The sequence below is a fragment of the Oryzias melastigma genome, linkage group LG11, assembly GCF_002922805.2.
Source record: "Oryzias melastigma strain HK-1 linkage group LG11, ASM292280v2, whole genome shotgun sequence".
In the NCBI taxonomy this organism is placed as follows: Eukaryota; Metazoa; Chordata; class Actinopteri; order Beloniformes; family Adrianichthyidae; genus Oryzias; species Oryzias melastigma.
In genome coordinates this window covers 3,323,295-3,335,868 of record NC_050522.1, presented here as the reverse complement: position 1 = coordinate 3,335,868, position 12,574 = coordinate 3,323,295, and the positions used below count along the sequence as shown (strand labels likewise).

The 12,574-nt window shown below is 39.2% G+C and overlaps 1 protein-coding gene across 4 annotated transcripts in view; it reads left to right on the top strand.

Moving 5' to 3' along the window:
* The window catches only part of trappc9 (trafficking protein particle complex 9), a 192,281-nt gene that overhangs the window by 109,367 nt on the left and 70,340 nt on the right, over window positions 1–12,574 (top strand). For all 4 annotated transcript variants that reach the window (XM_024257959.1, XM_024257960.1, XM_024257956.1 and 1 more), the window contains one exon: window positions 8,743–8,853. In XM_024257959.1, the coding sequence (XP_024113727.1) occupies window positions 8,743–8,853 (111 nt within the window). The remainder of the gene's footprint in view (window positions 1–8,742; window positions 8,854–12,574) is intronic.

The following is a 12,574-nucleotide window of genomic DNA, read 5'->3' as shown; positions in this document are numbered from 1 at the left end:
TAAGAAAGTCAGCAACCATTGTACTGTATTATTAACATCATTTTTACATCCTTCCCATCCAGTAAATGTGATTTTAGACAGGATTGAGATCTTTTTTTCCCTCCTACATAAACCCAGATTTATTTATCTTATTTATTTAACTTTTGTCCAAAAGTAACTTGACCTACGTTTTCTTCCCTTTAAATTTATCTTATTCTTCTTCAAAATTCTAACATTGTTTGTTTCTCCACATCGCAGGTTTTTGTAATAGCTGATCTGAAACTGTGTGACTCTTCTGCTCTCAGGAAGAATCATGTTCCATTGCGTAATGTTAAATCAATTAGACAGAGCTCATTTTATAATGAAAAAAAGCACGCAGACAAACAAACAAACAAACAAACACACAGTAACAAACAAACACACAAACAAACAACCTCTAGAGCCCAAAAATAGGCACCATTGTGATGATCTGCCAACTTTGTAAGCTTTAAAGTTTCAAAGCAGCGCTGACGGAGCCTATGCGCGCTCCCGCGACTAGTCACAAATCGTGGCAGGGGATAACTACTTTGGCACCACACCGGTACCACCAGACGTGGTACTGGACGCGAACCGGAGCCGGGTTAGGGTGTAGGAGCTCTCCAGGTCCTAGCGCCGGCCGTTTTTAGCTCGGAGGTTGGAGAGCCGCCGGCGATCTAGTGAGAGCAGCCGCTGAGTTAAAGGGCGGGACGCCCGCGCGCGGTATGGAAAGGCACGTATGAGAAAGTCCGCGATTAATGCGTCAAAAAAATTGTTGGCGTCAAGCAAACGTCAGATTAATGCGTTTTTAACGCGACAAATCTGACAGCCCTAATATTTATTTATATATATATATATATATATATATATATATATATATATATATATATATACAGCCTTTGCTGGAGGACAGAGCCTCATGGGAGGACAAGCCTCTGCATAGGATGTACCCCCGGTCAATAACTGAAGTGGCTTGTATCAAGAAGTCCTACCAATGGCTAGAGAGGGCTGGCCTGCAGGACAGCACAAAAGCTCTGATCCTGGCAGCACAGGAACAAGCCCTGAACACCAGAGTGAAGCAAACTGGAGAAATACCAGGGACTCAGAGAGGAACTGGAGAAAGCTTGGAAGGTGAAAGAGACAGTGGTGCTCATGGTAATTGGAGCAATCAGGGCTGTAACCTCCAAACTGGAGGAGTGGCTACAGCAGATCCCTGGATACATTTCAGATATCTCAGTCCAGAAAAGTGCAGTACTAGGAACAGCTAAGATACTGTGAAGGACCCTCAAGCTCACAGGGCTCTGGTAGAGGACCCAAGCTTGGAGGAGAAACCACCCGCGGAGGGTGAGAGGGTCGTTTTTTTTTTCTTTTCAATATATATTCCCTTAAATTCACACTAACATGATGTTTACATTTGGTTTTAAACCATATAAAAATAAAGGTATTGCTCATTTATTTCAGGTAACCCTATGTTCTGCCCTTTTGTTTGTCTTGGGGATCTGGATGAGCATAGCATAAAAGTATTCTTACTTAGACTTACACACAGATTTCCCCTGTAAACAACTGAATAATATACATCAATTATAAATAATAAACAACAATTACTTAGGGGTGAAGCAAAGACTTCAGAGTTCTGAAAGGCTTAGTAACTTTTCCCTAGTTCTCATTCGACTTCAGTTAAAGTTGGACATCCTGAAAGTAGAGAGTCTCTCTGAGGCTAAAAAATAACGCGTAGATTTTTTCTTCTTATTGTCACACCTGCAAAGGGCACTTTTGATGCCGGACATCACTGCATTGTGTTGTCATGGTCCCCAGAAGGTCTGAGCGCTTTTAATAATTGCTAAGTGACTAGCAGTGATTGCGTTCTTCAGACAGGACCTTGGATTGGCCTCCACATGTTGTTAAGACGAACAGACAAAACAAGCCTGCAGAGACTGACCTCAGCGTGACTACTTCAGCTCACCTCTTCCCACTTTTTATGCTTATTAATCTAAATGTCAACCCCAAAATAATGGGACACACTATAAAAGGCACCAAAGTTTGCTGAATCCAGACCTGATCCATAATTAATGAACCAGATATTTCAAATAAATCCACCAATATGAATGTACCTGCATTTTCTAAATTTAAATCACTACATCTAAATCTATTACATCAAGTCCAACTTTCCAAATGGGATGTTTTTGTAGTCTGTCGTGTTAAAAAACAAAAATATTTGTGAATGCTGAACTACAGATTCAGGGGAGCTCTATTGGCATTTGGTGCAGCGTCTGTCAGTAATCTTCCTTTAAACCTGTGAGATGTTGACAGCAGAAAACGAACGTTTGTTTAGTCATTTTGCAACGGCTTGAAGCAAGTTTGGCTGGATTTAATCAAGCCAAGTGGTGGATTTGATGTGAACAATCAGCTTTAAACTGTGCCTCACTTGTGGATGGTAGATGGAGCTGAGCCTACAGCTGGGGGGGGGGTCTTCATCATTGTGCCTGACAGATGTTGGCACAATCCAGTCCTAATCTCTTTTCTATCTTCCTCACAACACCTTTCAAGTCTGAAATGGTTCTGTCTGAATGTATGACGAAATGGGTCTTAGGTGTCAGGATCTAAACTACAGATGAGCCAAATAATGTTTGGCCCCCGGGGAAAAATTCAACAACAGATTTCCGGTTTTACCTTGAAACAGCAGACATTAGAGTAGGGCAGAGAACAGTATGGCTGTTGTCATGTCCACTACGCACAGAGGACACCTTTATTGGGCCAGCACATTGGTCTGGGTCGATTGCTTGAAGGTCGTCATCATCAAAGAGATCATCTCTAAAAATATGAGCCAAGTTCTCCACCTTGAGCCTTGATTGGACAAAAAGCAAAACAAAACAAAAAACTGGAAATTTAAACATTTTGTCCTCCTTTTTAGTAACAATCATCAACAATGAATTCAGTATCATGCTTCATACCATGTCAAAAACATGTTCTCTGCAGTACTTGACATCCAGATTTTAGATGAGATCACAAGGTCATCAGCATCATTATTGAACATTAATAATAATAAAACTCACTACAAACAACTAACTTTAGAATCTTTTAAGATCTAAGGGAGATAATCTAGATCAGAGATAGACAACTCCAGACCTCGAGGGCCGGGAGTGTCTGCATGATATCCAGATATTCAATCCACTCATGACAGATTACCTGGATCAGGTGTGTTTTGCCAATAAGAAGTTATAATGACAGGTTAGTTGGAAAACCTGTTGGAAAGAGGCCCTCGAGGCCCAGAGTTTGATACCTGATAGATTGATTGGTTTATTTCAAGCATGGATTATGAAAATACAGGATAAAAACACACAATTATTTCAAACTCATTACAAAAACAATGAAATGCATTAATTAGAAAATAGAAAACAAACAAAAATAAGACAAACACGTCACATTTGGTTCTTTAATTTTTTGTGATTATTAACTAAAGTCAGTAGAGTTTGATTTATTGCTTGAAAAGGGGTTGGAAGAAGCGAACTTATATAATCCCACTACTACTTAGTTACCTCTTTTTACAGTTTTGGATAATTATGTACTCCGGTTTTGATCAGATCAAATGCAAGTTTTTGGGGTTTTTTTTCCCCCAATTGCAAAGTGAATTTCTTGTTGATAGTTAATTAATCTCCTCAAACATTATTTCATGATTAAAGTAAACAGTGACAATTAAACATAGTGACATATAATACTCATTGATTATCATCAAAATACAATTTCATATTGATGCGGAAAAATAATCATTACACATTGAAATCATGTTTTAAAGTCTACCTTGAAGCATACCTGTGTTGTGAAACATGCAGGAATGTGGCCCTTGAGGCCTGGAGTTATCTATCCCTGATCTAGATCAAGGCTTCCTAACCCTGATCCTGAAGATCCACCACCTGGCCTATTATCTCTGCACTGCTCCTAGACTTGATGTCTCAGTTGAATCCTGATGCTGATGATTGAACACACCTGATCCACGTAATACCAAGAAGTGCAGTATAGGTGGCAAATCCTCTCCCGGGTGTGCCTCAGTGGAGATGGGGGAAAAATCTGACCAAAGTGTTTCAAAATGCATCATTCAATCAGAATGCCTCAAATGCAGACTTCTTGTTGAGTACTTTGTCAGGACCAAATCCACTGCCTCTTCTACAGCCATCTTTAAGGCACTTTTCTGCTTCCATGTTCTTCAAAAATCCAGTGATGTCTGATCTGTCATTTTCAGACCAACAAATTTGACCCTTTAATTTGTTCATGAAGGTTCAAGTGTCCTTGAATCTGAAATTAGCTAGTTTTTTCTTCAAATTCTGTCCCTTTAAGAGTTTTTCCTGATGCTACTCACTTTATAGGTCTCCTTGGCCTCTTAATGGTATGTGAAAGTCTAATCAAACCATCAGTAGATGATGTCTTTTTTTGTCTAAAGAGGTTAGTGCAGTAATTAGGACAATGTGCCGCTTCATTTAATGAATCATATCTCATCTTCATTTCATAAATATTTGTAGGCTGTTTATACATTAAATCACTTGTCCACAGAGTTCCTGTATCCTCCTGGATCTTAACTTTACCAACGCACCTGCTTGTATTTTGTTCAGTTTGGCCAAGAAACAGGCCATGTGTAGCATCTCACAACGCTTGAACTTAGAACACTGAGCACCATCAGCATCCTTTGGTTTGAAGAGTCTGACAGATCTTTTCAAGGAAATAACATGAAGCAGCAATGTGGAGAGTTGGTGAACTTCAGTGACCCTCTGAAGACCTATTCAGCTTGATTTTTGTCAACAAGAATTTAAAAACTGCTCCTATAAAAATATGTGATACATGTAAAACTAACAGGAACAAACTGCTTTCTAATGCTTCAGAGTAGATAGATTTTTTACCTACATTTACCTATATTTGAAACCAATCAGTCTACAAAATTGTCACAAAAATTGGACACGAGGAAGAGAAGTGCTGATGAGTTCAAATGTACATTTACATACGTTTTTTATGTAATTTTATTGTTTTACAAAGTAGTAAAACATGTGATTTTGGGGGAATAAAGTGGTTTTAATCAAAACTCAGAATATCTTACAGACCAGAACACACTGGATGTTTGGTTCTGTTTCAGAGAGAGGAACCCGGATCTATAGCTGGACTACAAAAGCCGGTGAACTTTGGCTTTAAGTGGAATAAAAAGTACATTTGACATAACTTCTAGAATTCTGATGATTAAGCTCAAACTACATATAAATAGAATTCCTCAATCTATTTTTATTTTTAATGCGTGATTGAATTTGGACAGCAATTCCAGCTTTTTGACTTTGTCTTCAAAACTCTGGAGTGTTAGATGTCACGCTTCCTCTTCCGAACTCCAGCATTTGGAGAAATGTTTGCCATGTTTCCTCTCATATGCAGTCTGACATTCCAGAACAAACATGTTCTCCCTTTCCTTCTGTGTTGTCTAGCTGTTAATCCAGCAGCGAGGCCTCTTGTTGAGTCATTATTCCTAATGAAGCCAGCCATCATTTGAAATGCTTTATGGTGAATGCTGACCTGTTTGAAAGTCCAGCTTTGATTGTGTGTTTGAAAATAGAGTACAGTGTGCTGAGTCAGCTTTTGAGTGGCTAAAAATAATCTAACAGCAGCTGAACCCAGACACACAAAGTGAAGACCGAGGCCCTTCCATGTTGTGTGCTGAGAAGAAGCCGATGTGTTTTTGTGCCGAAGCAGACCAGCAGTTGCTGATCCCACTTTGCAGAATTGACTGAGTGAATTTGCAGTTGTTGTCCTGCCTCTACAAAAGCTGCACACTCATTCTGAACCCACGCTTGGTTATTTTCCCGGTGCTGAATAAAATGTCATCAGTGTTTGTGTAGCAGGAATACAGCAGTTTGAATGAGCAGGATCAAAATGTGTTTTTTTTTCTTGACTTCCTCCTTTACGTCTGACCCATAATGATCCAGAAAATGGTCCTTCCAGGAATACAAATGTTTTTGCTAAAGAACGCCAGCCCGCTTACAGAGTTATTGGGAGCTTCATTAGAGGTTGAAGCTCCATTAATATTTCATTGATGCTTGATTGGTTTTGAACAAAGAAGCAGGTTCAAATGCATCCCAGCCGGATTCCGCGGCTCCCCCTCAGCCATGAAAAGCAGTGGAGAAATTCACACTGAAATGGAGACAAATAGTTTGAAATGCTATAGGCGGTTCTAAATTATTTAGTTAGCTTAGCTCTGCGCTGAATACTTATCAAAATGATTGGATATGGAAATTCAGTTATAACTGCTTCAAAGTCCTCAGCGTTGCCCTCTGCAGTCTCAGGACCAGAAAAAGAATCATTTATTGTGGGTATTGTGTTCTAAAAATAACCCCTGACAGGGGAAATCTGTAAAGTAGTCGTCTTAATTTTTTACAGAAATGATGCTGTGAATCCCCCCACTGTACACTTTACTTTTCTCAGACAGACATGAACATTTTCACATTTTTCTCTCTTGTTTAAACTTTCAAAGTTTAAACCTCCATAAAAAAATATATCCAGGATTATAGAATGAAAACAAATATCTGACCACAATCAGATCAGATCACTATTGAAGATTTTTGTAGATTTGGCAAACTGTAGAGGAGACAACAGATTGAAGAGATCGATTCAAATGGTCTACAGCCAATCAAGACTTGGAACATAATTTGCTTAAAAAAAGTCATTTAAAATTCCTCACCAAAAAAAAAATCTGTCAAACAATGAAGGCAGGAAAAGTGAATTGTGATAAAGTAAGGGGGGAACTCTGTATATTCACCTTGATTTTCCCCAAAGTTTAGTTTCAGGTCCTTCCATGTGATTGATCGGTCTCTGTGTACTCAGAGGTCCGATCATTCACCTCTGTTGGTTCAGCAACACTCCATGCCGACGGAGACACCAAGGCAGTAAAAACAATCAAATCGTTTTGATTCCTGGAAAACGTTATCAGGGTAGGAAGACATACTTGATTGTTCTTTTACAGTTTGATTAGAGCTTCAATTTTGTGCCATTTGGAGTCCTGTTTTATTAAACCAGTCCATGGTCACCACAAAGCTCTCACTGTACTTGGCCCCGCCCATTTTGTTGTGCAAGTGGTTGGGATGGTAATTCCAGTCAACATGGCCAACCCACTTTAGAATTCTGTTCCAAATGTCTTTGGTTGAGACTAAAAGCCCTTCAGTTATGCACTTGCTAACACAGCAGGTCTTCAGCTCAGGATCTCTGTCTTCATCTACAGCTGACATTTCTAATTACAGCTTAGCATGTTCTAGAAAGGTGGAGAAACCGGTTTCACATTAACAAAAGCCTCATTTTCACACAACCATGTAATTATTCAGTTCAACAATCTGTCTTATGGAACCAGGAGCAGTAAAAATACAGATCAGGTTGTTTTCGTTATTTGGGTTTGTTACAATCACAGATGTGATCCAAACTGACTCGACGATCATGTTTTAACCTTTTAAAAGTACATTCAAAGGGAAAGCGCATCCAGTGCGACCTTTAGTATCTTCTTTAACACCCAAGCATCGTGTCTGAAGGGACAAATACTAATCCAACCACACAACTCTGTGGCCACAACATTGGTAGCAATGACACAATTGATGAACAGAATCATCAGAGACGTGCAGATAGATGTTTTGGAGCTTTTGCATTATGGCCAGTCCTCATATCTGCAGAATATTGTTTTATTCTTCCTGTGGTACAAGACATTTACTACAAGCAGAGGAAAGTAGGAAGCGCCCCTTGATTGTTATGGAAAGCAAATGTAGTATTTGTTAGTATTTAGCATTTCCCTCTGAACTAGAAGAGTGTTGTCCACCAGTCAGGGTGTGCTGAAGAAAAAGGAGCTGCAGGTCTTTGGCATTAAGCCTTTCATTTCTTGAATTCTCTTCAGACACCACCCTGAGTATTTCCTGTTATCTAATGGATAGAACATGGAAAATCTCCAACTGTGAAGGGCAAGAGTGAGCCGAAAACTGTGAGAAAAGTCTGTCTAATGGAGAAAAGCTCTTCAAAGGTTGCTGAGAGCGGTGCAGGAGGATCATTGCAAAAAAGGAAAGGCCGACCCGGCTTCCTCAGATGTGCCGCTTGGGATGAGAACTTCATTTTTAAAAACCCAAACGTTACTGAATTCTCCTCCTGTGGATTTATGTCTCCAAGTTCCTATCCTTGTTATTTTACTTTTCCTGTCTGTCCATATCATTATGGTTAAGTGTTTATCATCTTCTTCCCTGTGTTGACGCTCACTGGTTTCACACAACGTTCTGTTCTCAGTTATCTGCACACACGTCTCCTTTCATCTGCTGAAGCTGGAAAAACACCACCTACTCGGGGGTTAAAATTAACTCTTTGAAAACGCAGCATCTTGATCTGAATCACAAATGGGGCGTCCTCTGATCTGCATGAGAAAAGCAGGCCCGGGGATGATGTGGAAATGAGCTGCTGGAGTGAGGCCTGTGGGCCTGATGAAAGCACGGCCACCTTTCATGTGATGACAAGGACTGACGAGTACTTCACGCTGCGCCCTCTCTTTATCTGCTGGCTCCAGCGCGTCTGCCGTGCCCGTATTTTTAAAAAGTAATTGGATCCTGATGCATAAACATTGCATTTTATTTGGGTAACGTGGTCAGCCTTTGCTGATGGTGGTGCCAAGATTTCTTCTTCGGATTTCTTGGATGTATTTAGGTGAAGGTGTGGTGGAATGTTGTTATTAAGTTTCTCCTGATGTTCTTCTCTCCTCAGCACCCGACAGTGTCATCTCCTGCTCGACATATTTAACCCAACGGAGCACGAGCTCACAGTCAGCGCCAAGAACAACCAGGACCTGGTTCTGCACGCCAGCGAGTGCCAGAGGTGAGCGAGACTTCTGGAGTCCAACAGTCGTGCTTAACCAGTTCCAGAGAAGAGCATTTTCTGTCTTTGACTTGACACAAATCATTCAGTCATTAAGCATTAGAAACTTCTGTTAATCAAGACATGGAGCATGACTGAAAAACAGAAAATACTGATTCAAAAACGTAATTTTTGGAGAATTTGACTCAAACCAAATCAAAAGCTTGAATAATACTAAAAAAGTCATAAACTTATAAGGCTGATTTTATTTTTTTTGTCTTTGCCTCAGCCATTTTTGTTTTTCCTCTGATTTATGTTCCTGAAGTACAAAGCGGGAAAATCCTCTCTGTTTTTGTTTGGTGCCAAAATGTGTTTTACTGCATTTTTTGTTTATTCATAAATCAAATCTTATCAACCAAGTTTACCATACAACAAATGTCAACGCACATCATTCTTATGACTTATTCACAATGTACTACTTCTTCTTCCTCTTTTGTGTTTTTATGACTTCATATTCTATTTATCTGCTTTATCGTTTGTAAGTAATTAGCATTTGCACGCTCACATTCTATCCTTAATTAGTTTAATCGTGAAGGGCAGTAGACTGTGTTTTTCATACTTTTTGCATAAAAACCATACAGTAAGTGGGCCTGAGCTGGTTGAGCCCCTGAAGGACGGCGCTCAATGCTTCAGCTGATTAACTGGCAGATCTTTGCAAAATCACTGATGCAAACGAATCAATTCTCTTCAGACTTCCTAAATATCATATCTGACAGCAGAAACTGAATGTTAAAACACTTCAACAGGAGTTTTGATTTAAAAAGAAAACCTGACATTTTCAGCCTTTAAAATTCTCCAACAAAACTTTTTTCCCCAAAACTTTTGCAGTGAAGTATCTTTTTTTTCTGTTGAAGGAATCTTTGTAATTTCATCTTTCTGCCTTTTTCCTTTAAATTGTTCATTTTAAATTCTGGTTTTGAACATTTCCTGCCAGGATTACCCTGTGGTGGAAGTTTCAGGAACTCTTAAAGGAAATAAGAGTTTGTTTTGAGGAAGACTAACAAGAAATTCTGCTCAGCATTTAACACGAAGAAGAAAAGCTAAAATGTCTGAACTCCCAATTTATTTGTGACATTTTTTTCTTTTTGAAGTGGCTAAGCACGTTATCAAGTCAAACTTTTTTATGAAGTTCTTTTCAAACATAGACAACACAAAGTGTTTTGCATAAGAACAACAATTTCAACTAAAACAAAACCCTTCACATAAAGAAGTACTCATTGGTAATCCCACTACTGTGCACCACAGACTTTCAGCTAAAAGTCATAAATGCCTCTGTCATACATGACACTGTAACCAGCGCCTCACCACATGAGGCAAACCCAATGAAAGGGACAGCTGTGGAATAGAGGTGGGGTGGTGAGCCTCTGATCAGACGGCCGCTGGTTTGATTTCCACTTTGCCTGTCTGTGTGCCATCATGTAAGTACGCCATTTACCAAAGATGGGGTTTGCTAGCATGACTGTGATGAAAAGACGAAACCGCCCACAGCAGCACCACTAATACCATGACTCAGCGTCTTTGGACAAAAGGGGCTAATTGAAGCAAAATGGCACAAAAAATCTGCAGATGGGACTTTAAAAAATAGTAAGACCGTCAATGTTCTCTACGTATCCATCTGGAAAGGGGAATTTAGTCTGAATCTTAATGAGAATATTTGATTTCTTTATGTGGCACTTTCATGAATCTGAATGATTTTCAGCTGAAAGTCTCTGTGAAGACTCCTTCATCCTGGGCAGTTCCACAGCAGAAATAAAAATCCAAAATTCCTCGTGAGTTGTTATTCTTAAGTTGTAGATGTTTCTTCTCTACTCTCTGGATTCTTAATCATACTGGTTAAAGTAGATATGTTTTCAGAGGTTCCACAGAGGGAGCATTTTCAGCAGATCAGACACGTTCTGCTCCTTTAAGTTCAAGTTTTTATGTTGCGAGTTTATGAAAAGATTTTAACAATAAATTTATCTGTGCATGACATCACCTCATGAGAAGAAAAACTCATTTGTGCTGCATATCCTCAAACTCTCACTGATACTGATGGTTGGTACGGAGAATTACTATTTGTTTGAAAAGTCCACTGAAGTGCAGTGACACTGGCAGAGGGGGCAGGGCCTGGTGTTTACTCTTGCATAATTTTTCCTTTTCAAGTCTTTAATTTGCACTTAATTCCTGTTTTCAGTCAGAAAGTTTCGTTCTGAGTCTTTTAGTTGTGAATATGAACTAATGTAACAGAGTTTCCCCCTTTGCTTCTGAAGTTCAGAAGACCGTCACCTCACCTTCTTTCCCTCCTTTAATCATAGAAACACTAGCAGGTTTAGTCTGTGTGGTTGTTGCATGAGAAAAATAGGGCTGGTTTGATAGAAGTGATTAATCAATTTGAATCAACCTAAGCCTAACTGATCAATGATTAATCCATAAAAACATAGATCGATCTGGCTCATAAAGCTAAAGTCCACTCGCTAATGCTAACGTTTAATGGAATTTCCCGTAGGACGGCTAATGCTAAAGCTAGGTTGACTTAAACAAGCATTGCTGACTAAATGAAGAATCTTTACAAACTCACAGACATGAATTTTCTAAACTAATTTTTTAGGTAATTATTTGTGGTGTAAAACATTATTTATTTATTTTTTTGCTCATTCTTTCTTCTTCTGGAATAAGCTGTAATGCTATAGCGCAAACCCCACTTAGTGTCCAAACTGAAACGTCCTCCAGGAGAAACGGAACAATGTTTACAATGTTAATGATCTGAACATTTTAGTTAGAACTTCTCCTTTAGAGAATCCATGGAACACTGGATGATATTAACAATCTCATTATTTCACTGATACATTTACAGTATGTGAACTGGATCAGATTAATATGAATATATTCAAATCATGTAGTAGATTATTAATGTATTTCTAAATAAATGTAAATAAATGTGTAAACTTAAAACTGAATTGAAAGAAATTTGAATCGATCCAGGCTCTGGCAAATTGAATCAAATCTGGAAATTGTTATTGATACCCAGCCCTAATAAAAAACTCACATTTGGTCTTACATGCTCTGTTATCAATTCAAAACAAAAGTTAGAAAATATCCCTGTCTACTTTTTAACAATTACAGTAACATTCTCAGGATGAACAAATGTTGCTTGGATGAACTTTTTTCCTTGCTGGGACTATAAAAAGTAGTTCAGTTTTGCATGTCGTTGTCCCGACAGAAACCCTCAGGTAGAGTTTCCTGTCAAAAACAAAGAGTTTGTGAGGCTTTAATCACGAGAGGTGTGCACAGGTCTGTGCTCTGCAGAGATCCGCCCGTCCTCCGACTCCTCGTCTCTCCAAAAAGAGGTAAATTAGGATTCCTGTCGGCGCGGACTCAGCTGCATGTTTGGGTGCAGGCGGGGGTACACAGCTGGTGACTCATATTCCTTTCTCCACAGGGGTGGGATGCTGTTATTTGAGGCGAATTAGGGGGTGGAAAGGCATCTTTTCAGACACAGTCAAACAGCTCAGCTCTCTTAAAATAATCCTCACTCAGGAGAAATGCAACAGCCAGCAAATTTTCAGCGATATCTGCTGGAACAGAACAAGCTGGACTCAGAGTACAAGCACTGATATCCTGTGTTCAATCATCAACTCATGTTTATCCGTATTCCCATTTATCTTTGTCTATTATTATGTATCCTTGTACTTTATTGTCATGT